General features: G+C 47.8%; 1 protein-coding gene across 1 annotated transcript in view; it reads right to left on the bottom strand.

Moving 5' to 3' along the window:
- LOC140393308 (uncharacterized) overlaps positions 1-27,444 on the bottom strand; it is a 160,711-nt gene that overhangs the window by 99,361 nt on the left and 33,906 nt on the right. Inside the window, exons 2-5 of the mRNA XM_072479621.1 lie at positions 23,541-23,659; positions 10,241-10,324; positions 5,037-5,093; positions 3,265-3,417 (exon numbers count right to left, since the gene is read on the bottom strand). Coding sequence (XP_072335722.1) covers positions 3,265-3,417; positions 5,037-5,093; positions 10,241-10,324; positions 23,541-23,659 — 413 coding nt within the window. The remainder of the gene's footprint in view (positions 1-3,264; positions 3,418-5,036; positions 5,094-10,240; positions 10,325-23,540; positions 23,660-27,444) is intronic.

The following is a 27,444-nucleotide window of genomic DNA, read 5'->3' as shown; positions in this document are numbered from 1 at the left end:
GCAGCACGGTGGCGCAGTGGGTTAGCACTGCTGCCTCACGGCGCCGAGGTCCCAGGTTCGACCCCGGCCCCGGGTCACTGTCCGTGTGGAGTTTGCACGTTCTCCCCGTGTATGCGTGGATTTCGCCCCCACAACCCAAAAGATGTGCAGGGTAGGTGGATTGACCACGGTAAATTGCCCCTTAATTGGAAAAAATGAATTGGGTACTCTAAATTTATATTTTAAAAAAAAGAGGGAAATTAATGAAGGACAATAAATGCTGGCCTAGCAAGTGGTGCCCAGAAACAGAAACAGGAAATACTGGAAAAATCTCAGCAGGCCTGACAGGGCCTCTGTGGAGAGACAAGGAAGCTGATGCTTCGAAGCTGGATAACTCTTTGTCAAAGTAATGCCCACGCCCGGGTTTGACAACAGCATCCCACCCAATCAAGAACTTCAGGCACTAAAATAGCCCACCTCTCAAAGCTTCCTTTTTTTTAAACCGCGCTTTGCCTCCTTGTTCGAGAATTAAACACACACCTTTCCCACCCCAACCCCCACGCTCACACTCCTCCTACAGAGGAACAAACAACCTCAGCCTGAAAATCGTTGCTTGAAACTATTAACAGTCTAAATGTCCAGTGTATTGCTCGGTCACTCTGGGAGCCCACATGATTCTCATTGTTAAACATTCCGGGGGGGTTACCTGCGGGGGGGGAAACACAATCCAAGGGAACTTCAGATATGCTCAGAGTTTGACAAAAAGGGACCAGTGACATCTGCAGGAATGATGTGGAGATGCCGGCGTTGGACTGGGGTGAGCACAGTACGAAGTCTTACAACACCAGGTTAAAATCCAACAGGTTTGTTTCGATGTCACTAGCTTTCGGAGCGCTGCTCCTTCCTCAGGACCTCTTCATTCACCTGAGGAAGGAGCAGCGCTCCGAAAGCTAGTGACATCGAAACAAACCTGTTGGACTCTAACCTGGTGTTGTAAGGCTTTGTAATCTGCAGGAATGCCAGAGGTTGAATGGTTGATGAGTGACTACTTTTAGGGTGTGGATAAAGTGCTGAAAATTAGAAAAAGATATTTTTCTAACCCTCAAGTTAAGCTACCTTACAATTCATTGAGAGGTTGCAGCGGAGAGAAATCTACCATTCTTTTTTAATTTTTCCAATTATGGAGCTATTTAGCGCGGCCAATCCACCTAGCCTGCACATATTTGGGTTGCGGGGGTGAGACCCACGCAAGACACGGGGAGAATGTGCAAACTCCACGCGGACAGTGATCCGGGGCCGGGATAGAACCCGGGTCCTCGGCGCCGTGAGGCAGCAGTGCTAACCACTGTACCGCCCCTACCATTTTGTTTTTAAGTGGTAGAGTTTAACGCATTGCTAAAGTTTAAATTAGTACAGTAAATGGTGACGAGGAGGGGCACCAATTAAAACAATTAGATAAGTCATTAACAAGTTAATCAAAACACAATATGAATGGCAGGGCAGGCGATGTGTCGCGACTGCAGCTTGTGGGAGCTCATGGACACCATGTAATCCAATGTAACCCAGCCACATCTGCAAGTAATGTCTGCAGCTCATGGAGCCTTGGTTCTGAGTCAATGAGCTGGAGGCCTAGCTACCGATACTGCAATGCATCAGGAAGGGAGAGGTTGCTTGCTGCATCAGTTATTTGATTTGGTCAGTGGTCAGCGACAGGAGGGTGTGACTTTGAGTGAGTCAGATATGGGGACTGTCCCATCTAGAAGATAGAACTAAAAATAAATATCTACTTTATAAAATTATTGTATGATTTAACAAATGGACAAAGTCTTTACCCAGAAATGCCTGACCAGACCAGACTCTTATCAAAGGAATATGTAGCTTTCAGAAAACCAGCAGGGACTTTGTTAACTTTAAAGTGGCACTAAGGCCTCCTGAGACTGCAGCAAGTCAAGTTCCAAAGAATTGTACCAACACCCTTTACATTTCGAAGACGGAGCTCTGGCCACACGTCGATATGTCTTTCAGGGGGGGAAAGGGAGTCAGACTCGTCTATTAAACCTCTCAACATTCCAAACCTGGAAACCCAGTAGAAGGAGCGGGAGGTGTGTCACAGGACCTCCTCCAAGCTGCTAGAACCTGTAATATTGCTGCGTGAAAGACATGCGTCCAGATTAATTGCCTGGTCCTCATCTACACGGTGCACTACTGAAGCATTGAAACCCCTGTCTCGGTGCCTAAATTCATCTCAGCGTGCCTTCTCCCATCGGGGAAGTCCTCATTCCTGGAAAGACAGACGGAACACCCTGCAGCAGTGTCACTCTGCGAACAAACTGCCACTGCCCTATTTCAGTTACCAGAATGAAAAAGCAAACGAGCAATCATGATGAGGAAAGACCAACTTATTTACTGGATGTAATGCAGTACATAAGCCTAGAAAAGTTTAAGCACAAATAGATTTAAAAAAAAAAAATCAAATGAATAAATTAAAGTTAACTTCAATTTGCACTCACAAATGCAGTGAAAACATTAATTAATTTCAGAAGCTGCAACCAGCTGAGAGATTCCAGCAAAGGAAGAGAAGTGAGAAGAGTGCGCTCGTTAGTTGGTAGTGGGCTCTGATGGGTAGAGTCGTTGCCACTGATAATGCACCAGGGAACAGTTAACTGCCAAGCTTTTGTTCAAATTCAAACCAGGCAGATCTACTCTGATTGGTCAAGGCATTTGAACCAGGGAATGGCGTCCCCCCCCGACCCCTCTCCCCCACCCCCAACCCCCCACCCCACCCCCACCCCCACCCCCCCAACCCCCCACCCCAACCCCACCCCCCACCCCTTCCCCCCCACCCACCCCTCACACCCCCAAGCTTTCCCCTGGTTGAATAAGGTGCAATACAGACAGAAGGAGCTTTGTTTGAGAACAAGTGTGAAAACACCTGGCTTTAAACAGGCACTTTCCTCTCCCCCTCCCTTCCCCACCCCCCCCAAAGGTCAAAAAGAAGTTTAAATGGGCGGCAGGGTGGCACAGTGGTTAGCACTGCTGCCTCACGCCACCAAGGACCCGGGATCGATCCCGGCCCCGGGTCACTGTCCGCGTGGAGTTTGCACATTCTCCCCGTCTCTCAACCCAAAGATGTGCCGGGGAGGTGGATTGGCCACGCTAAATTGCCCCTTAATTGGAAAAACAAAAATAAACACTGAAAAATCATCAAATATTCCGGATTGTAAACGGTGTCAGTTTTTACAACCGACCACATGGTAAAGTAGCTGAAATTCTTTGTGATCTAACCTCATCCATCATCACTGACACAGATAAATTATTCACATTCCCAAAAACGCCCAGAGGCTGTGCTGTCTTCTTCGTTCCTTCTGTACACTCCGGAATGTTCTGTATTCGAACAGTTTCTTCAATCTCTTCAGCACTCTCGCTGTCTTCATTTTCCTACAAATGTAAAAGATTCTGCCGTCAATTTTTCAAACTATTAAAAAGAAACAAGACTAGCGCATCACATCTCACAGAGTGTCACTAAAAGGGATGAGTATATATGGGGAATTATTTTAAGGTGAAGGTGATTTGCACAGATCCCAGCCACAGCTTGGGCTGGATTCCCGTTTTGGAGACTAAGTCCCCAAGCCGGTGTGAAAACGGTGGCCTTTTACACCAGGAAAACTGGCGTAAAGCAGCCACCAATCGAGAGGATACCGGACTAGGACCTCAAACACTTTATTTTTATTTTTAAAACTGTGAGGAAAAGATATTTTGCTGCAGGAGTGATTTCCCTGACTACAAAGAACAAAGAACAAAGAACTAACAGGTATCTTTCACGTTAAATCAAACTTTATTAACACAGGATTAAACACATCATAGAAAATACCTTTTCAATTAATAGTTGAATTCTTAAAATTAAAGAAAACCCTTTTTACTATTAACTTCTCTATCTCCAATTAAGCAAAGCCCATTATAGGTCAAAAACCACTTGTAAATAAAGTTAGCAAACACAGGGGGGTGGGATTCTCTGATCCTGAGGCTAAGTGTTGACGCCATCGTAAATGCCGTCGCGTTTCCCGATGGCATCAACATGGCCTCAGGAACAGCAATTCTGGGCCCTACAGGGGGCCAGCACGGCACTGGAGTGACCCACGCCGCTCCAGTTGCTGATCCTGGCGTCAACTGGGTGCCACGAGGTCCACGCATGCACAGTGGCACCGGAGCCAAAGGGCGCATGCGCAGTTGCTCCTTTCTCCGCTCCGGCCCCGACGCAACATGGCGCAGGGCTACAGGGGCCAACGCGGAAGAAAGGAGGCCCCCAGCCCGAGAGGCCAGCCCACCAATCGGTGGGCCCCGATCACGGGCCAGGCCACAGCGGAGTACCTCCCCGGGGTCGGACCCCCCCTCCCCCCCACAGGCCGCCCCCCGATCCTTCCACGCCAAGGTCCCGTGGCTAAGAGCAGGTTAGAACAGCGCTGGTGGGACCCATCCCGGGCGGAGAATCGCCAGGGGGGGCCCCTGTAGAGCGGCCCCCAGCCAGCGAAGCGCCGACCGCGCCGGCGCCAATTCTCCGCTCTGTGGAGAATCGCGTCCCGGCGTCGGGGCGACATGGCGCGATTTGCGCCATTCTCGGCGATTCTCCGGCCCGGCCCCGGGCTGAGAGAATCCCGCCCAGGGTTACTTGCTGTACACCTGTAGAGATATTTATTGGAAAGACTGCTTGAAGAGAGAAAGACCCTTAAGCAGCCTGCAGATCCTTCTGTCTTTGTCTCACGCCTGCTTAAGCTGGCAGCATTTGGCAAAAGCTGCTACGCAGTTTAAAGCTCCCAGCTGACTGCCAAAACTATATCAAACTGCAAAACTACAGAGAGACCTGGCTCCTCCCATTAATTACATCATCTTTATCCCACTCAGATCCCATGACCTGCTTACCTAAATCTAAACACAATGTCTCAAACTATCTGCTCTCCAGGGAATCTCCAGCAATCATAGCAAAATTCCATTAGGCCTCTTCTTTCCAAACACCTGGTTGAAATGAAGAGAACAGCGGATGGTACTACTTCTTTCCTTACCTGTCTGTTCACTTCATTGCTTTTTCCTTTTTCGAGTTTCTTTCTTTCCTTCTGACGCTATAAGGAAAAAACAGTTTCAAAGGATCAATACAAAGTTTCCGTCTTACTATCAACATCTACAGAACAAGTTGCTTCAGGACAAGGTCTCACATGCAGCTAAAATTGAAAGAAATATTAATCATCGCATTAACTTTCAAAGTTGTTCTCTCTCCTTCTCCAATTCGTTCCAGATGAAGCTATGTTTGCTGGAGTTGATCCCGTGGAATCTGCCCTTGCCTGCTTGTGGTAGCTGAGGGGGCCAGACACTGAAGACAGCAGCAATGCCAACACTCGCTGGCGGCGACACATCGTGTGCAAGACCCAGCCGCCCATCAGGCTGTGGCGGGAAATAGAAGGGGAGGCCAGCAGTGACCCAAGGTGTACAGGCCTCATTGGTCCTTCAATGAGCTGACGGACACCATGTGCCACAGAAGATTGTGTCTCAGCAGAGAGACAGTGCAGCACCTGCGACACGTCCTCATGGAGGAGGAGGACACCTGCTCCCGGTGGCCATGAAGGTCACTGCAGCCGTCAACCTTTATGCCACCAGGTCATTCCAGGGCTCGAGCGGAGATTTGTGGCATATCATAATCTTCCATCCACAGGTGATGGATATTGTGTGTGCCCGGGCATCGAACTACATCATCTTCGAGTTGGACCAGGCCCACCAAGATGTCCAGGCTGCAGGATTGGCTACCATCGCTGGGTGCAATCGATGGCAAGCATGTCACCCTGCGGGCAATGGAGCAAGAGAGTGCCCTATATTAACAGAAAGGGGTTCCACTCCCTGAATGTTCAGATCATGTGCGACCACCGCTTCCGAATCATGAGCATGTTTCCCAGCTACCGAGAGCATGCATGACACAGCATACATCCTGGGGCATTCGCAGATCCTCGGTGTCTTCAAGGGCATGATGAAGGGTTGGCTCTTGTTGGACAAGCAATACCCAGGAAGGTCATGGCTGATGACACTGTGGTGAGCCACGTATGGCTACGTAAGGCTGTTATATATATGTTCTACTGTTCTATTAGTATTGTTATCTCCACTGTTGTATATACTTATTGTTATTGCTGTTCTGTTATTGGTTGTTGCTGTTGTACTGTTGGAATGTTATTATTGGTGCTGCTGTTGGCTCCGCCTGTGGCTCCGCCCAGCGGTGGAGGTATATAGCCTGTTGTCCTGGGTCAGCCCTGCAGTGGGTGAGGAGCTACAGGTCGGCACATATTTAGCTTATTAAAGCATCGGCTCGCTGCTTCTCAGCGTCTCGTCTGAATTGATGTCTATCAGACACCGGTGTGGAGGCCTGAGGCCAAGGCCGAGACTGAGGCCCACATGTCGTCCAGCGGTGCATCGACCTGCTGAAAATGCGGTTCCAATGACTTGACTGCTCTGATGGTGCCCTGCAATACACCCTCCAGAGGGTCTCATGCTTTATGGTGGTCCGCTATGTCCACCACAATCTGGCATGCAGCGGCGTGATATGCTGGAGGAGGCGAGGGGACGTGTGGCCTCGTCTGAGGACGAGGGGGGTCCAGGAGGTGGAACCAAAGAACGGAGGATAGACGGCGGTAAGGACCCAACATACCAGGAGGACCAAGGATGCCCTCATCGTCTCCAGATTCTCCCAGGACGAACTTGTGTCCATCATCTCAACCTCCCCCATTTCCCTCTCCCCCCCCCCCCCCATTACCCCCCCAACCCCCATTTCCCTCCCGTCCCCCATTTTCCCATAACTCGCTGTGAGGAAAGCTCTGGTCTCCTCAGTTTCTGAGATCTGACGCCTGCCTTTCCGCTGGCAGCACGCTCACACCCATCCTCTGAACGGGGGCTGTATCAGGGAGGGGGGGGGGCGGGGTTGATCTTGGACCACTGTGCCCAGGGGTGGCAGGGGTGTGAGTATACCCGCTGTGAAGATTAATAAGGCTTCACATGTATGAGGCGTGAATGTTTTAATAGTGAACATTTTACTGTGATAGATTTCCATTCCCCCTAGCTACAGATTACGACCCCCACCCCCATGTCCATTCAGTGTTCCTCAATCTCCTTGGTCTTCCGTGGTCTACTGCAATGTCTAGGTGGGTCCCCAGGATGCACATCAGAGGTGGAGGTGGAGGTGGAGAGAGCCTTCTGCCTTCCGCGCCCTTGATACGTTTGGCAAACGTCCTCTGAAGGGTCTGGGGCCGGCGGGCCCCGCCCGAGTTACTGGTGTCACAGGCATCGTCATGCCACCCTGATCTGCCCGCGGCCCTCGAGATGCGCCAGTGTCAGGAGGGGGGCTGGGAGACCCGGCTGGGGTCACTGTCTGTGCGGAGTCTGCACGTTCTCCCCGTGTCTGCGTGGGTTTCCTCCGGGCGCTCCGGTTTCCTCCCACAAGTCCCGAGGGACATGCTTGTTAGGTGAATTGGACAGTCTGAATTCTCCCTCTGTGTACCCGAACAGGCACCGGAATGTGGCGACTCGGGGATTTTCTTCATTGCAGTGCTCATGTAAGTCTACTTGTGACACTAATAATAAAGATTATTATTATTATTAAAAAGTGAAAGAGGTGTGTCGGAAAGTGCAGCGACAAACTAAACAGGACCTATGGAAAAATGCTGCCAGGTCAGTAAAAGAGGATCAGGTTACCTGTTACCTCTAAGCAAATGACAAAGAAATTCAATGTTACACATGCATTTATTTGATGAAGTCAGGATAACAGAGATCGAAAGAAAAACACACAATTTCAAGCAGATCATTTGGGGTAAATTGAACATTATGTCTGGAACTATGACTAGATGAGTGTAGTTTATATGGTAACAATCAACTGTGTCTTATTTAGGAGTATTTGTACTGCTGGATTTGGGTGTGGGCTGCTGGATATTGTCCAGGTCCTGCTGGATTTGGACATGGGCTGCTGGATATTATCCAGGTCCAGCTGGATTTGGACATGGGCTGCTGGATATTGTCCGGGACCACCTGGATTTGGACATGGGCTGCTGGATATTGTCCAGGTCCAGCTGGATTTGGACATGGGCTGCAGGATATTATCCAGGTCCAGCTGGATTTGGGAGTGGGCTGCTGGCTATTGTCCGGGTCCAGCTGGATTTGGACATGGGCTGCTGGATATTATCCAAGTCCAGCTGGATATTGTCCAAGTCCAGCTGGATTTGGACATGGGCTGCTGGATATTGTCCAAGTCCAGCTGGATTTGGACATGGGCTGCTGGATATTATCCAAGTCCAGCTGGATATTGTCTGGGTCCAGCTGGATTTGGACATGGGCTGCTGGATATTGTCCAAATCCAGCTGGATATTGTCCGGATCCAGCTGGATTTGGACATGGGCTCCTGGATATTATCCAAGTCCAGCTGGATATTGTCCGGGTCCAGCTGGATTTGGACATGGGCTGCTGGATATTGTCCAGGTCCAGCTGGATATTATCCAGGTCCAGCAGGATTTGGACATGGGCTGCTGGATATTATCCAAGTCCAGCTGGATATTATCCAAGTCCAGCTGGATATTGTCCAGGTCCAGCTGGATTTGGACAAACGGTTCTGCTAGATATTATCCAAGTCCAGCTGGATATTGTCCAAGTCCAGCTAGATATTGTCCAGGTCCAGCTGGATTTGGACATGGGCTGCTGGATATTGTCCAAGTGCAGCTGGATATGGTCCAGGTCCAGCTGGATATTGTCCAGGTCCAGCTGGATATTGTCCAGGTCCAGCTGGATATTGTCCAGGTCCAGCTGGATATTATCCAAGTCCAGCTGGATAGTGTCCAGGTCCAGCTGAATTTGGACATGGGCTGCTGGATATTGTCCAGGTCCAGCTGGATATTGTCCAAGTCCAGCTGGATATTGTCCAAGTCCAGCTGGATATTGTCCAGGTCTAGCTGGATTTGGACATGGGCTGCTGGATATTGTCCAGGTCCAGTTGGATATTGTCCAAGTCCAGCTGGATTTGGACATTGGCTGCTGGATATTGTCCAGGTCCAGCTGGATTTGGACATGGGCTGCTGGGTATTATCCAAGTCCAGCTGGATATGGTCCAGGTCCAGCTGGATTTGGACATGGGCTGCTGGATATTGTCCAGGTCCAGCTGGATATTGTCCAGGTCCAGCTGGATATTGTCCAGGTCCAGCTGGATTTGGACATGGGGTGCTGGATTTGGACATGGGCTGCTGGATATTGTCCAAGTCCAGCTGGACTTGGACATGGGCTGCTGGATATTGTCCAAGTCCAGCGGGATATTGTCCAGGTCCAGCTGGATTTGGACATGGGCTGCTGGATATTGTCCAGGTCCAGCTGGATATTGTCCAAGTCCAGCGGGATATTGTCCAGGTCCAGCTGGATTTGGACATGGGCTGCTGGATATTGTCCAGCTCCAGCTGGATATTGTCCAAGTCCAGCGGGATATTGTCCAGGTCCAGCTGGATTTGGACATGGGCTGCTGGATATTGTCCAGGTCCAGCTGGATTTGGACATGGGCTGCTGGATATTGTCCAGGTCCAGCAGGATATTGTCCAGGGCCAGCTAGATTTGGACATGGGCTGCATCAACCCATGCTGCTGGTGCTTCTCACCTGGCACTCATCGGAACAAATGGAAGAATGCCAAATTTCTAACAATCACGACAATTTGTACTAAAAGAGGAAAGGATGTTGACTGGTTGGCGAGTCGACTCTGATTGGCAGAGGCATCGCCTTGAAGCAGCAGAGAACTATTGGCTTCCAAACACAAAAAAAGGCGCAAGACTTGAACATATTCCTTTAGTTTGAGGAGAACAATTCCCTGTGTATACCGTTTCCAACATGGGTTAACGAGCCATATTATTAGCGCAACTGATTATCTGACATTGGTTGCGAGTATAGCTGTTAACGCACTCAGGATTGTTCATCAATTGCTGCCCAATCGCAGAATCATATTGAACAGTGGACATTTTGGTTTGGGATTTGCAAATGTGGGCTGGTTGATTGTGGTCTGTACTCTCCCCATTACGAACAACTGAAGGAAGGCACTCTTTGATTCGACAATCGCTGGGATGTATGGCCAACCTATCTGGCATCGCACCCGGCATTGAAATTCATACATGACATTACCAATCTATCGGGGCTCACTGGGATTAACCCATTCTTTTCTCCAGCAGAAATGTTATTCGCCACTGGAAAGCCAACAAGCAAAACAAAAACCTTTTTCTTCGCCCTTCGCTTCGCTGCTTTCGTTTTCGCTCTTTCCTGGTCGGTTATATGTTTGTCCAACTTGATCCCATTGTCCTGTTAGCGAATAAAGAGAAGTCATGGTTAACATTGCAACCACACCGTAATGAATTCAAGAGTCGGAAACCACAATACTTAGTTTTCTTAATGCAGTCAAGTAAAAACGCAGCCCGACGGCAACAATCGGAGATTGACTTTTTATTTTACAACTGCCAGCTCAATGCTCATTGCATTGATCAAATAAACAATGTGACAGAAATTCATCCTGTGATACACCCTGCCCAGTATTCACTTCCCAAGGACTCATTAGAGCCCTGGCAGATAAAGGGAGGCCCATCTAGCAGTACCCAGTGAGAGCTGACAAGCTTCCAAATAGTCCTTTACAGTGCGAATGAGCCCAGAGGCCCAGTTAGACCACCACATGTTCCAGAACAGATGGCATAATCAAGACAGTCAAGAAAGCCCAACAACGTCTCTACTTCCTGCGGAAACTAAATAAATTTCGGCATGTCTGCATCGACTCTCACAAACTTCTACAGATGTGCGATAGAGAGCATCCTATCCGGCTGCATCACAGCCTGGTATGGCAACTGCTCAGTCCAAGATCGCAAGAAACTGCAGACTGTGGTGAACTAAGCCCAACGCATCACACAAGCTTGCCACCCTCCCATTGATTCTGTCTACACCTCCCGCTGCCTCAGGAAGGTAGACAGTATTATCAGAGACCACCTCCCACCCAGGCATTGTCTTATTCCAGACCCTTCCATCAGGCAGAAGGTACAGAAGTCTGAAGACCCGCACATCCAGACATAGGAACAGCTTCTTCCCCACAGCTACAAGACTCCTCAACGACTCCCCCTCGGACTGATCTGTTCCCTGTAAGAACACTATTCACGACACCCTATGCTGCTCTTGCTCATGTATTTGCTTTGTTTGGCCCCTTGTTCCGCACTGTAACCAAATACTGTTTGTCGATGTACCATTTGTCAATGTACTCTGTTGATTATTCTTGTGTCTACAATGTACGTACTGTGTATGTTCCTCGGCCTCAGAAAAATACTTTTCACTGTACTTCGGTACATGTGACAATTATTCAAATCAAATCAAATCATAATCTTACATTTAGAATGAGGTCAGGAGTGAATCAAGGAGCAGTGAGATCTCACAAAATATATAAGAAAATATTGCATTTCTGTCCCTCCATTCACAACCATTTACTGTCCCAAAGCCATTTTACAGGCAATGGCGTACTTTTTGAAATGTAGGCAAGGTTGTGATGTAGGAAACGAGGTAACCAATTTGCACACAGCAAGCTCCCACAAAAAGCAATGAGATAAGGAGATGATCAATGTTTTGTGACATTGATTGTGGGATAAATATTGACCCGGGCATCCGAGATAGAACCCCTGATCTACTTTGAAAGGGAGCGATGGGGCATTATGTCCACTTAGAGTGCAGATGTGCCCTTAGTTTGACACTCCCTCGGCGCTGCAGCACTCCCTCGGTACTGCAGCACTCGCTGGGCACTGCAGCACTCGCTGGGCACTGCAGCACTCGCTGGGCACTGCAGCACTCCCTCAGTACTGCAGCACTCCCTCAGTACTGCAGCACTCGCTGGGCACTGCAGCACTCCCTGGGTACTGCAGCACTCGCTGGGCACTGCAGCACTCGCTGGGCACTGCAGCACTCCCTCGGCACTGCAGCACTCGCTGGGCACTGCAGCACTCGCTGGGCACTGCAGCACTCGCTGGGCACTGCAGCACTCGCTGGGCACTGCAGCACTCGCTGGGCACTGCAGCACTCGCTGGGCACTGCAGCACTCGCTGGGCACTGCAGCACTCGCTGGGCACTGCAGCACTCGCTGGGCACTGCAGCACTCCCTCAGTACTGCAGCACTCCCTCGGTACTGCAGCACTCGCTGGGCACTGCAGCACTCCCTCGACGCTGCAGCACTCCCTCGGCACTGCAGCACTCGCTGGGCGCTGCAGCACTCGCTGGGCGCTGCAGCACTCCCTCGGTGCTGCAGCTCTCCCTGGGCGCCGCAGCACTCCCTCGGTGCTGCAGCTCTCCCGCGGCGCTGCAGCACTCCCTCGGTGCTGCAGCTCTCCCTCGGCGCCGCAGCACTCCCTCGGTGCTGCAGCTCTCCCGCGGCGCTGCAGCACTCCCTCGGTGCTGCAGCTCTCCCTCGGCGCTGCAGCACTCCATGGGCGCTGCAGCACTCCATGGGCGCTGCAGCACTCCATGGGCACTGCAGCACTCCTTCAGTATTGCAGCACTCCCTCGGCGCCCCAGCACTCCCTTGGCGCCCCGGCACTCCCTCGGTACTGCTGCACTCCCTGGGCACTGCGGCGCTCCCTCGGTACTGCGGCGCTCCCTGGGCACTGCGGCGCTCCCTCGGTACTGCGGCGCTCCCTGGGCACTGCGGCGCTCCCTCGGCACTGCGGCGCTCCCTCGGCACTGCGGCGCTCCCTGGGCACTGCGGCGCTCCCTGGGCACTGCGGCGCTCCCTCGGCACTGCGGCACTCCCTGGGCACTGCGGCACTCCCTGGGCACTGCGGCACTCCCTCGGCACTGCGGCACTCCCTCGGCACTGCGGCACTCCCTGGGCACTGCGGCACTCCCTGGGCACTGCGGCACTCCCTCGGCACTGCGGCACTCCCTCGGCACTGCGGCACTCCCTCGGCACTGCGGCACTCCCTCGGCACTGCGGCACTCCCTCGGCACTGCGGCACTCCCTCGGCACTGCGGCACTCCCTCGGCACTGCGGCACTCCCTGGGCACTGCAGCACTCCCTGGGCACTGCAGCACTCCCTGGGCACTGCAGCACTCCCTGGGCACTGCAGCACTCCCTGGGCACTGCAGCACTCCCTGGGCACTGCAGCACTCCCTGGGCACTGCAGCACTTCCTGGGCACTGCAGCACTCCCTGGGCACTGCATTATTTTGTCTGCCGGGACTTTGTGCTCAAGCCCTGGATTGGGATTTGAACCCACAAGCTTCTGACTCAAGGACGAGAGTGCTACCAACAGCTGGCACAATAATGACATAGTTGGGTTTCGCGAAGCTGTTGGGAGGCCAAAGATAAAACACATGGATCACCAGTATGGTCAAGGGGAAAACAAAGATGTAAGTAGGATCAAACAAGGGAAAGGTGGGCGACATTGCACAAACCCCCTGCCCCAAAACCAAGGGCGGTATTGTCCACGTTGCCCGCAGTGTCTTTCACAACAGCAGGGGCGGCTGGCTATTGGCTAGGGGGATCTTCTGATCCAGTCACTGTGAACGGGGCTTCCCGTTCTATGCATCCCCCCCCCCCCCCCCCCCCTCTCCACCACCCGGGAACCCACAGCAGGGGTTCACCGTCAGCATGACTGGAAGATGCCACCGGTGAGAACATCCGGAAAATTCGGGCTCAAGAAACAAATCCAGGCATTCCTCAAGCTAACGAGGTATTTCCTCCATGAGAAGGGGTGGCAGGGGCCATGATACAAGCATGAGCTTCAGGCCTAGTGTGAGTGGGCCAAGTGGCCTACTTTAGTGCCGTAAATTCAAATACCTTCAAACAGAAACAGTCTGGATACAGTCCAAGATATATTCCCTCAAAAAGGACAAATAAATCCAGAGCTCCCTGGATAAAAAGGGGGATATAAATCTAGGCAAAAACTTGTACTTACAACAGGCATCAGGTAGAAAATACAGTTGAGAACCAAGCTGAATACAGAAGGTTCAGAGGGGAGGTGAAATAGCGGATTAGAGAAGTGAAGAGGGATTATGAGAAAAGACTGGCAGCCAACATAAAGGGGAATCCCAAAGTCTCCTTTCGGCATATAAATAATAAAAGGAGAAGACCCACTTGGGGCCCTGAAAGTGGATTTATACATTGGGACAAGAGGCATGACTAAGGTATTAAATGAATACTCTGCATCCATCTTTACCAAGGAGGTACAACCCGTCTCCCATGATGAGGGGTTAGATAGAGTGGACATTCCAAGACTATTTCCTCGGGTGGATGTAGCTGTTACAAGGGGGCATAACTATAAGGTTCGGGGTGGGAGAGATAGGTGGGATGTCCGAGGTAGGTTCTTTACTCAGAGGGTGGTTAGAGTGTGGAATGGACTGCCTGCTGTGATAGTGGAGTCGGAACTTTCAAGCGGTTATTGGATAGGCACATGGAGCACACCAGAATGACAGGGAGTGGGATAGCTTGATCTTGGTTTCGGACAAAGCTCGGCACAACATCGAGGGCCGAAGGGCCTGTTCTGTGCTGTACTGTTCTATGTTCTAGTTCCCATCCATTGACTCCATCTACACCTCCCGCTGCCTGGTGAAAACGGGCAGCACCTCCCACCCGGCTTACTCACTCTTCCAACTCCTTCCATCGGGCAGGAGGTACAGAAGTCTGAGAACACGCACAAACAGACTCAAAAACAGCTCCTTACCCGCTGTTACCAGACTCCTAAACGACCCTCTTTTGGGCTGAGCTGATTAATACTATACCCTGTATGCTTCACCCGATGCCGGTGTCTATGTATTTACATTGTGGGCCTTGTGTTGCCCTATTATGTATTTTCTTTTCATGTGCTGAAGGATCTGTTGAGCTGCTTACAGAAAGATACTTTTCACTATCCCTTGGTACACGTGACAATAAACAAATCCAATCCAATCCAATACTACACAGGCCATGGTGACAGAGGAGGAAACTCTGTCCCGAGAAGGGTTCAAGATTGATAAGGAGAAAGTGTCGAATAGACTGGCGGTACTGAAAGTTGTGGAGGTACCAGGAACAGGATGAGATGCATCCAAGGATAATGAAGGAGGTGAGAATGGAGATTGCAGGGGAGCGAGCCATCAGCTTCCAGTCTTCTCTAGATCCAGGGAAAGTACCAGAGGACTGAAGAATTGCACATGTTACGTCCTTGTTCAAAGCTTGTTACGATAAGCCCCAGCAATTACAGAGCAGGCAGTTTAACACCAATAGTGGGCAAGCTTCTAGAAACAGCTATTTGGGATAGAATTAGTGGTCACGTGGAATATTGTAGGTTGATTAGAAATAGCCAGCATGGATTTCTAGAGGCGATATCATGTTTACCTAACTTGATTTTTGAAGAGGTAACAGTAAGGGTCTATGAGGGTGATGCTGTTGATGTGGTGACTCTTTCATACAGAAGCTGCAAGCCCTTCTGTCTTTGGCAGACTAAAAGCTAAACTGCTTGCTACAGACCTGGCTCCTCCCATTAATTACATCATCTCTATTCTATTAAGGTTAAACACAACCCTCAATTATCTGAACCCCAGGGAACCTTCTTTCTATATACGAAAGGTCGTTAGTCCGACAGAGGTAAACAATTAAATTATTAGAATCAATGATTATCCTAACATTTATGACATCTTAATTGCATCTTTTGCACACGCACACCACCTGCCTGTATGTTAAACCAGGATTTATAAAATTATTATTGCACCAGATATATATACAATATATATAACAATTTCCTCCATTCATCACAATGGGATTAGGTAATAGATCAGCCAGGATCTCATTGAATGGTGGGAACAGGCTCAAGGGACTAAGTGGCCTCTTCCTCTTCCCGTGTATCTATGTAGCTATTAAGAGCGAACTAAGGTTCAAATGTCAAAACAGTCGACAGCATGAACATTAAAGAGATCCAAAAGTCAACCATGGTACTTTGGCATATCAATTTCGAACTCTTTCTCCTCAAATCCCTCCATTCCATTCCATCCTTCCAATCCAGCTTTTCCACTGTTTGTTCCTCCTTCCTTCTTTCAGATTTACAACAATGTAAAAGCTATCGTCACCCTGCACAATGGAACTTACCTCCTAAATGCCCCTGCCTTAAATCTTTTTGATAGCGTCTTTGGGTAACTCCACTGGTCACAGTTCAGCTCCTGATCACATCAGACCCTCAACTGCGAAGCCCCTGGAAAGGACATTTTGCTACATTGGGTGTGCTATTGGCATGTGAGAGTACCTTTAAGAAATGGGTGTTTATTACTGCAGTGATGTCAGAGAGTGGGTGGAGCTGGGCTGTCTGTAAGCTTTTTACTTTTGTTTTTGAGCAGGCTGCAGGGTGTGTTTTAGTTTCCTTTTCAGTGTTGGAGCTGAAGCCAGACCAAGCAGGTGTACTGCCGTTCTCTCTGCCATCAAAAGACTATCTCTTGATCATTTGGTGAATTCAGAATTATAAATGTTCTCAGTAGTGCTTCTGTTGAAATGTGTTTCTTGGGTCTTCTGGATGTTGTTTGGGAAGTTATTAAGGATTACTTAGTGTTGTATTCTTTGGGGGTTTTATTTGAATTGATGGTTGCTAAGATGTTCATTGAATGTTTTAAAAAGGTTAACTTGAGTTCATAGAATAAACATTGTTTTGCTTTTAAAAAATACTTTTCCATTTCTGCTGTAACCACCTGTAGAGTGGGGCGTGTGCTCCCCGTACCACAATCTATTAAAAGTTGTGGGTCAGGGGAACTAAATGATACACTTTGGGGTTCTCTAAACCCTGGCCCATAACAAATTGGGGGCTCAAGCGGGATAAACATCTATCTATTGGACTGGCTTAGTGAACGTAAAGACAGTGAGGGGTGAGCATATTGTCGTTGTTTTTCAGGTTTGGATTCTAGTTTAAGTGGGGAGTGTGTTGTGGACAATGGCTCTTTCAGAGGCTCAGAAGTTTTTGGGGGTGGAGACGGTCACACGCAGTACCTTACGGACAGACTAAAAGCAGACTGTTAGATTTGGCAAAAACATTGCAGTTAACGTTACCTGACAAAATGCGAAAAGGTGAGGTAATTATAGCGGTGGCTAAGCATTTAAACTTGCCTGAGATAGAGTTTAACTCATTGGAAATGGCAAAAATTCAGTTGCAAATTAAACAAATGGAATACGAGAAAGAATTAAAGCTGCTTGAATACGATAAAGATGGAGCGGAAAAAGTGAGAGAGAAAGAGATAGAGAGGAAAAAGAAAGAGAGAGAGAGGAAAAAGAAAAGGAGAGAGAAGAAAGGAGAAAAGAAAGAATAGCCCAAGCAGAACAAAAAGAAAGAGAAAGGGAGATACAGATCAGGGAAAAAGATAAAGAGAGAGAGTTTGAACTTCAGAAAATGACCATGAAACATGACAGTCAGTTAAAATTGGCAGACATAAAGCGAAATGTACAGTTGGATGATCGTGAGAAAGAGAGTCAAAGTCAAATGCTTGGTGGGAATCTATTTAAATATGTCTAAGCATTGCCAAGGTTTGATGAGAAGGAGGTAGAAGCCTTTTTCATTTCATTTGAGAAGGTAGGTAAACAAATGAAATGGCCACAGGACATGTGGGTATTACTGATTCAAACAAAGCTGGTAGGTAGGGCTAGTGAAGTGCTTGTATCACTACCGGAGGAGGTATCTGGGACGTATGAGGAGGTGAAAAAATCCATTGTGGTGCATATGAACTGGTGCCTGAAGCCTGCAGACAAAGGTTCAGGAATTTAAGGAAAGAATTTGGTCAAACATACATGGAGTTTGAAAGGCTCAAACAGAGTAATCTTGATAGGTGGATAAGGGCTTTGAAAATAGACCAAACGTATGAAGCTCTCAGAGAAATTATACTTTTGGAGGAGTTTAAAAATTCAATTCCTGATGTAGTGAGAACTCATGTGGAAGAGCAGAGGGTTAAAAATGCGAGGTTAGCAGCAGAAATGGTAGATGATTATGAATTAGTTCATAAATCAAAGCTTGGTTTCTGACATCAGTTTCAGCCTGTGAGGGATAGAAACTGGGGACATGAGAAATACTCAAGTGGTAAAGGTAAAGGTGATCTGATGGGAGATAATAAGGAGCGTGTACCTCAGATTAAAAAAGAAATCCAGGAGGGTGGAAAAGAAATGAAAAGTTTCAAATGTTTTCACTGTAATAAACTAGGCCATGTAAAGTCACAGTGTTGACGGTTGAAGAAAAGCACTGGGAAGGCTGATGTGGTAAAACAGGATAAGACAGTGGGCTTTGTTAAAGTGGTAAAGGAAAGCCCAAGTGAAGCGAATGAGGTGCGAAAGATCTCTTAAATGAATTTACTTGTGTGGGTAAGGTTTACTCATGTGTATCAGGAGGAGCAGGTAAAGAAGTCACAATTTTAAGAGATACGGGAGCTAGTCAATCTTTAAATGGTAAGAGATGAGGAGTTATGTAGTTTGGGAAGAATGTTGCCAGAAAAGGTGGTAATATGTGGAATTCAGGGTGAGAGGAGTAGTGTTCCATTATACAAGGTAAGATTGGAAAGTCCAGTGAAGAGTGGTGAAGTGGTAGTAGGAGTAATAGATAAACTATCTTGTCCAGGAATACAGTTTATCTTGGGTAATGATATAGCTGGATCGCAGGTGGGAGTGATGCCTACTGTGGTTGATAAGCCAGTGGAAGATCAGACAACTGAAGGGTTGAAGGACGAATATCCTGGGATTTTTCCAGATTGTGTAGTAACAAGGTCGCAAAGTCACAGGTTAAGACAAGAGGAGAAATCAAAGAATGAAGATGAAGTTGAAGTGCAATTATCAGAAACGATTTTTGATCAGATGGTTGAAAAAGAACAAGAACAGGTGGAGGATGAGGCGGATATTTTTAGTTCAGTAAAAGTGGCAAAATTACAACAAAAAGATGTAGAAATAAAACGGATGTATCAGAAAGCATACACGGAAGAGGAATCTGAGTGTATACCAGAGTGTCATTACCGTAAATGTAATGTCTTGATGAGAAAATGGAGACCTTTACATATGCAGGCGGATGAAAAGTGGATAGAAGTTCATCAAGTAGTATTGCCGGTAGGGTATAGAAAGGAGGTGTTGCGAGTTGCACATGAGGTACCAGTGGGAGGTCATTTAGGAATAAGGAAAACTCAAGCTAAAATCCAGAAACATTTTTATTGGCCTGGACTACATAAAGATGGAGTTAAATTTTGTCAATCATGTCGCACATGTCAAGTGATAGGGAGACCTCAAGCAGTGATAAAACCAGTGCCCTTAATACCTAATCCAGCATTTGAGGAACCTTTTACAAGGGTCCTAATTGATTGCGTAGGACCGCTTCCGAAAATGAAAAGTGGGAATCGATATCTTTTGACTATAATGGATGTGCCTACTAGGTTTCCAGAGGCCATTCCAGTACGTAATATTACAGCTAAAAAGATTGTGGAGGAGTTACTTAAATTCTTTACTAGATATGGACTACCCACAGAAATACAATCGGATCAAGGATCAAATTTTACCTCAAGGTTATTCAAAGAAGTTATGGATAGCTTAGGAATAAAACAATTTAAATCAACTGCGTACCATCCAGAATCGCAGGGAACGTTAGAAGGGTGGCATCAGACATTAAAGACAATGTTGAGGGCTTATTGTCAAGATTATCCAGAGGATTGGGATAAAGAAATTCCATTCATACTGTTTGCAATTAGGGATGCACCTAATGAGTCAACCAAATTTGGTCCTTTTGAACTAATTTTTGGTCATGAGGTAAGAGGACCACATAAATTGATTAAGGAAAAATTGGTGAGTGAGAAATCGGAAATTACATTATTGGTTTACGTGTCAAATTTTAGGAAACGATTAAATAGAACAGGTAAATTGGCTGGACAACATTTAAAATGTGATGAAACGGGTAGTGGACAAGAAATCCAAAGTTCGTAGTTTTGCCAGTCGAGATAAAGGTTTAGTATTGTTACCAGTGGGAGGTGAACCTTTAAAAGCTAGGTTTTGTGGATCGTATCAGATTGAAAGGAAATTAAGTGAGGTAAATTATGTGGTTAAAAACACCAGATAGAAGGAAGACTCACCGAGTGTGTCATGGGAATATGCTTAAAAGGTACTTTGAAAGGGAAGGTGAGAAAAAGGAGGTTTTAATGATTCTAACTCAAACTGATGAACCAAATCCAGATGACTGTGAATTTTACATACCTCAAATTAAATTGGAAAACGAGGATGTTCTTAAAAATTAGGATAAATTGTTAAGTTACCTTCCAGAGGAAAAACGGACTGACCTGAAAGAATTATTGATATCACGTGGGCAAATTTGTAGAGATAAATTGGGAAGTACTAAAATGGCTATACATGATGTAGATGTGGGAAATGCTGTTCCAATCAAACAACATCCATATAGACTTAACCCTTTAAAATTGGCACAGGTTAACAAAGAAATTGAGAGAATGCTTAAAAATGGCATAATTGAAGTGGGTTGCAGCCAACGGAGCTCACCCATAGTGATGGTACCTGAACCGGACGGTACCCAACAGTTGCGTGTGGACTCTAGAAAGGTTAATGCAGTTACAAGGACGGACCCTTATCCTATCTCACATTTGGAGGATTGCATTGAGAAAGTGGGACAATCAGTTTTTATTTTCCAAACTGGATTTACTTAAAGGTTACTGGCATGTACCTTTATCCGAAAGGGCGAAGGAGATTTCAGCTTTTTTGACTCCAGGTGGTATATACCAATTCAAAGTTATGCCATTTGGCATGAAAAATGCCCCAGCCACATTTCAACGGTTAACATTTCAAAGTTGTTTCAGGATTACTCAATTGTGCGGTATACATCAACGATCTGGTAATTTTCAGCCAGACATGGAAAGAACATTTAAAACATCTGATGGAGTGATTCGATCGACTTCAAGAGGCGGGTTTGGTGATAAACCTAGCCAAAAGTGAATTTGGAAAGGCCCAAGTCACTTTTCTTGGCCATACAATCATAAGACCATAAGACATAAGACATAGGAGCGGAAGTAAGGCCATTCGGCCCATTGAGTCCACTCCAACATTCAATCATGGCTGATTTCAACTCCATTTACCCGCTCTCTCTCCATAGCCCTTAATTCCTCGAGAAATCAAGAATTTATCAACTTCTGTCTTAAAGACACTCAACGTCCCGGCCTCCACCGCCCTCTGTGGCAATGAATTCCACAGACACACCACTCTCTGGCTGAAGAAATGTCTTCTCGTCTCTGTTCTAAAGTGACTCCCTTTTATTCTAAGGCTGTGCCCCCGGGTCCTAGTCTCCCCTGCTAATGGAAACAACTTCCCTACGTCCACCCTATCTAAGCCATTCATTATCTTGTAAGTTTCTATTAGATCTCCCCTCAACCTCCTAAACTCCAATGAATATAATCCCAGGATCCTCAGACGTTCATCGTATGTTAGGCCTACCATTCCTGGGATCATCCGTGTGAATCTCCACTGGACCCGCTCCAGTGCCAGTATGTCCTTCCTGAGGTGTGGGGCCAATGTCGAATGGTCCCATGGGGTGTGAAATCAACAGTTATTGAGGAGTTTCCGATACCCTCGAGACAAAGGGAAATAATGCGATTTCTTGGCATGAGTGGATTTGATCGAACATTTGTGAAAACGTTTTGTAGTGTGATTGCTCCACTGATGGACTTGCTGAAGAAACATCGAAAATTTCAATGGACAGCGGACTTTCAACAGGCATTTGACTGCCTGAAAGCTGTGATAACCAATGCTCCCGTGTTGGAGAATTGCAAGGGACTCTGTGATCGGATTGAAGTAAAGTATCTGACTTCAAAGAGACATGCCGAGGCGTAGAGAAATGGACGGATCGTGCAGAGACTTTCTTGTTCAAAGAGGCTGTCAATCAGGAAAGATTTCAGTTGGAGGAAGAAGAAAGAAAATGGACTATATTATTGTACCTGTTTGCTTGTGTTGTTTTTTTAAAAATAAAAATGTATATTTACTGTGTGCATTTCTTAAGGGATAGTGCTTCTGTTAAAAGGTGTTTCATCTGTCTTCTGGATGTTGTTTGGGAAGTTATCAAGGATTACTTAGTGTTGTATTCTTTGGGGGTTGTATCTGAATTGATGGTTGCTAAGATGTTCACTGTATGTTTTAAAAAGGTTAACTTGAGTTCATAGAATAAACATTGTTTAGCTTTTAAAAAATACTTTTCCATTTCTGCTGTCCCACACCTGTAGAGTGGGCCGTGTGCTCCCCATACCACAATCTATTAAAAGTTGTGGGGCAGGGGAACTCCATGATACACTTTGGGGTTCTCTAAACCCTGGCCCATAACACTATCTGAATGTAAACTGCGAAGTAGCTATCATGTGGTATTACATGGAACATGTCAACAGTTTTCACAATTTCAGTTTGATTTGTTCTACGTGCATATCATTAATTCACTCTCAAAGTAGCAATACTTCAATATTTAAAATTTCAACTTCTGCAGAATATTCTGATTGCATTGATTAATGTGTTTTAATCAAAGAGATATTCCATCACAAATCGATACACAAAGGGAAAAGAATGTATTGCGACCAATTTATCCAGGTAAAACTTTAAACAGAGATCTTGTCTGCTCTCCAAAGTGGATGTAAAAGATCCTGTGACACTATTTCAAAGACACACAGAGGAATTTCACACACACACACACACACCCCGTCCTCGCCATGCCCCGGCCAATACTTATCCCTCAGTCAATTTCACCAAAACTGATTATCTCAACATTAACATCGCAACATTCGTTTGAGCAGCTTCACCACATTCCATGGCACTTTCGGCCATCTTCTCAAAGTTATCTGCAAAATCAAGGGGGCAGAAAAAGAAATGAAGGGGCTGTTTAGCACAGGGCTAAATCGCTGGCTTTGGAAGCAGACCAAGGCAGGCCAGCAGCACGGTTCAATTCCCGTACCAGCCTCCCGGAACAGGCGCCGGAATGTGGCGACTAGGGGCTTTTCACAGTAACTTCATTTGAAGCCTACTTGTGACAATAAGAGATTTTCATTTTCATTCATCACACTTCTGTTTGTGGGAGCTTGCTGTGTGATAATTGGTTGCTGTCTTTATATTATAAAAGCAACTACACTTCAAAAGTATTTAATTGGCTGGAAGGCACTTCGCGCACCCAAGGTCACCGAAGGCTAGTATTTTTCCTTTCTGTTACTTTAATTTCCAACCAACAAAATATTTCACCCTGAGCATAATTAGAGATTAAGTCAAATTTCAAAAACTGATCATCTAATGGGGTGCAGAAATTGGATGTCCACCTCCCTATAGAAACTGAGGAAGTTTCAGTGGCAGGCCGAGTCACGGCCCTGGTGATTTCTTTCTTCTTAGGCTCTCTTTCCGACCTCCCAAACTCAGGCCAGGTCTCCCCTGGACTCACCACAACCTCCTATCAAGCTCACTCCAGGTGTTAACCCTATTTTCCCGATCAGGCTCACAGCTACGCCAACCCCAGATGGAGCAATCCTTTGATATAAAACCCCACTAAGTGGGTGCTTACAGGACTCGGGCTGCAGTTGGTCACCTGCACGCAGGAGAGTTTGATTTGAGTCCTTTCTCCATTCGTTTGAGGAGCTTCACCACATTCCATGGCACTTTCGTCCATCTTCGCAAAGTTATCTGCAAAAGCAAGGGGGCAGAAAAAGAAATGAAGGAGTTACAAGGGGAAAAATAAACCATCCGATAAAGAACAAGATAGCAGGGTGGGTTGTGCGGTGGTGGAGAAATCAATCTGACAAAAGATATGGGTTTTATGTTTCAAAAATCGTGGCCCGTTTCAAATTGCCTCAGCCATGATTCAGTTAGTAGCATTGGCACTTCCTAAAATGGAGGTTGTGGGTTCACGACCCACTCCAGGGCCTCAACATAAAGATTTAGGCTGATGCTCCTCAGCAATACCGAGGAGGGGCTGCACTTGTCAGAAGGTGCGGTCTTTTTGAAAGGGACTTTAAACTCTGGTCCCACCTGCCCTTCCTGATGGGGGCAAAATATGTAACAATTTCAATGAAGGGCAAGGGAGATCACCCTAATGTACTGGTCAATATCTGTCCCTCAATCAACATCACTAAAAATACATGACCTGGTCATTATAACATTGCAGACGGTGGGAAATAGTGGTGTATAACTGGGCTGCAATATTTCCTGCATTACAACTGCAAATTAAGATACTTTACAGACTGTAAAGGGCTTTGAGACACCCTGAAGTCATGAAAGGTGCTATATAAATGAAAGACTATCATTCACTGATCCAAAATGTTGTCATTATTAAACAGCATCAAGAAGGTACTATTTTACACAGGCAAGTGAGTTGGTGAGACAATACCCGGACACATTTCTACACTATACCCATGCAGCATCGTCACTGTCTGAGTATGTTTAATTATCGTATCAATAGTCCTTGAGGCACTGCGCACTAGCAGATGGATTGTTTTAAATATCTAACAGTAGCAGCTGTTAGGATACCTGCTCCCAACATTAGGGGCGGCACAGTGGTTAGCACTGCTGCCTCACAGCGTTAAAGACCCGGGTTCGATCGATCCCCAGTTTGGGTGACCGACTGTGTGGAGTTTGCACTTTCTCCCCGTGTCTGCATGGGTTTCCGCCGACAGTCCAAAGATGTGCTGGTTAGGTGGATTGGCCATGCTAAATTGCCCCTTAGTGTCCTGGGATGTGCGGGTTAGGTGGATTGGCCATGCTAAATTGCCCCTTAGTGTCCTGGGATGTGCGGGTTAGGTGGATTGGCCATGCTAAATTGCCCCTTAGTGTCCTGGGATGTGCGGGTTAGGTGGGTTATGGGGTTGCAGAGATAGGGTGGGAGCCTGGTTAGGACCCTCTTTCAGAGTGTCGGTATAGACTTGGTGGTCCAAATGGCCTCCTTCTGCACTGTTATGGTTCTATGATTCTGTGATTTTTTAGGCTACCGGACAAGGTCCCCAGACAATATTGCAAATTTGTAAAACTGTGACGCTTCACCTAGAATCATAGAATTTACAGTGCAGAAGGAGGCCATTTGGCCCATTGAGTCTGCACCGGCCCTTGGAAAGGGCACCCTACCTAGGCCCACTCCTCCACCCTATCCCCGTAACCCAGTAACTCTATCTACCATTTTTAGATACTAAGGGCAATTTAGCATGTCCAATCCACCTAACCTGCACATCTTTGGACTGTGGGAGGAAACCGGAGCACCCGGAGGAAACCCACACACACACGGGGAGAACGTGCAGACTCTGCACAGACAGTGACCCAAGCCTGGAATCGAACCTGGGACCCTGGAGCTGTGAAGCAATTGTGCTATCCACAATGTTACTGTGCCGCCTCAGGAGTGATACCTCTGACCAATGGGTATGTCTTATGTTAGAAAAACGTCCCACAGCAGCACGTGTAGGGGTTCTAACAGAGCGGCTAAGTTCAGGATAAATTTCCTATAATAGTTCACAAGCCCCCAAAACGACCTTGGTTGTGTTATCGGGACTCCCTTTATGGCCTGGACCTATTGCTCTACCGGGGTGAAAGCCATCCTTATCCTCACAGTATCCCAGGTACGTGACCACCTTCGCCTGAAACACAGTGATGCACAATCAATGACCACTAAAGCGAGGTTGCAGTCCAACGGAAGGCTTTAATAAGCTAGATGTTACCCCCAGCAGCTCAGGTACAGAATGAGGGCTGCTGGGGTGGCACGGGTTCTTATACCCCGCCTATCAGGGCGGAGCTATCATACACTCTAACCAATAGAAAGCATACAGTTTCCACCAATGGTGCTTTAGCCTATCGGGTACTGTAATACCTATAATACCACATTCACCCACTGTTAAAAAAAAAGAGTCCGGCGGGGGTGGTGGCCAGAAACTACAAAACATAGCAACATGGTATAATTAGTTATGGAGGTACCGTAATACCTCCGTACAGTTTTTAGTAACTATTTATAAGTCTGGTAGCTATGTACATTTGATGGTTAATATTTACAGATTACAGTTAAAATGAAGCAATCAGTCGATCGGGGGCCCTGGTCGTCCTCTGTGATCGTCGGAGCTTCGGTGGTGACTCCGGTGGAGGCTCGAGCGTCTGTGACTTCGGGAGCGAGGCTTCGATCTCCATGGCAGCTTCGTCACCCCTAGACGAAGGTGGGAAAAATGGCTGACCTGGGGAGGGAGCACGTGCGGGGGGCCTCGGTGGGTGGGGGGGCCTAGACTGGGGTGGAGGAAGGACCGATCCTCCTATAAGGTGCCCTGGTGGAGGGGAGGGTGGGACTGGTGGCTGGAATGTGCGTGGGGTTCCGGCGGGCGCCAGGTCCCGTAGGGAGACCGTATCTTGTCGGCCATCGGGGTACGCCACGTAGGCGTACTGGGGGTTAGCATGGAGCAGATGGACTCTCTCGACCAACGGGCCCGACTTGTGTTTTCGGAGCAGGATAGATCCGGGTGCTGCCAGCCAGGTCGGGAGCGAGCTCCCCGAGGAGGACTTCCTGGGGAAGACAAGGAGACATTCGTGAGGTGTCTGATTGGTGGTCGTACAAAGCAGTGACCGGATGGAGTGGAGGGCATCCGGGAGGACTTCTTGCCAGCGGGATACCAGGACGTTCCTGGATCGTAGGGCCAGTAGGACGGTCTTCCAGACCGTTCCGTTCTCCCTCTCTACCTGTCCGTTACCCCGGAGGTGGTAACTGGTCGTCCTGCTCGAGGCGATGCCCTTGCTAAGCAGGAATTGACGCAGTTCGTCACTCATAAAGGAGGACCCCCTATCACTGTGTATGTAGGCGGGGAAACTGAACGGTGCAAAGATGCTATGGAGGGCTTTGACGACGGTGGTTGCGGGCATGTCGGGGCAGGGGATGACGAATGGGAACCGGGAGTACTCGTCAATCACGTTCAGGAAGTACGTGTTGCAATCGGTGGAGGGGAGGGGGCCTTTGAAGTCCATGCTGAGGGGTTCAATGGGGCGGGAAGCCTTTATCAGGTGCGCTTTCTCTGGCCGATAGAAGTGTGGTTTGCACTCCGCGCAGATTTCTCGATGGGTGTAGGGCAGGTTGTGGGTCTTGATGAAGTGGAAAAATGGAGTGACCCCCGGCTGGCAGAGGTCCTCGTGGAGGACTCAGAGGCGGTCCACTTGTGCGGTGGCACATGTGCCGTGGGACAGGGTGTCAGGAATCTCGTTTAGCTTCCCGGGACGATACAGGATCTCGTAGTTGAAGGTGGAGAGCTCGATCCTCCACCGCAAGACCTTGTCGTTTTTTATCTTGCCCCACCGTGCATTATCAAACATGAAAGCAACCAACCGTTGGACAGTGAGGAGAGTGAATCTCCTGCCTGACAGGTAATGCCTCCAATGTCGCACAGCTTCTACTATGGCCTGGGCCTCCTCTTCGACTGAGGAGTGGCGGATTTCGGAAGCATGGAGGGTACGGG

The sequence above is a fragment of the Scyliorhinus torazame genome, chromosome 16, assembly GCF_047496885.1.
Source record: "Scyliorhinus torazame isolate Kashiwa2021f chromosome 16, sScyTor2.1, whole genome shotgun sequence".
Taxonomy (NCBI): Eukaryota; Metazoa; Chordata; class Chondrichthyes; order Carcharhiniformes; family Scyliorhinidae; genus Scyliorhinus; species Scyliorhinus torazame.
The sequence above is the reverse complement of the archived record's forward strand: the minus strand, read 5'-3'. Positions and strand labels throughout refer to the sequence as shown.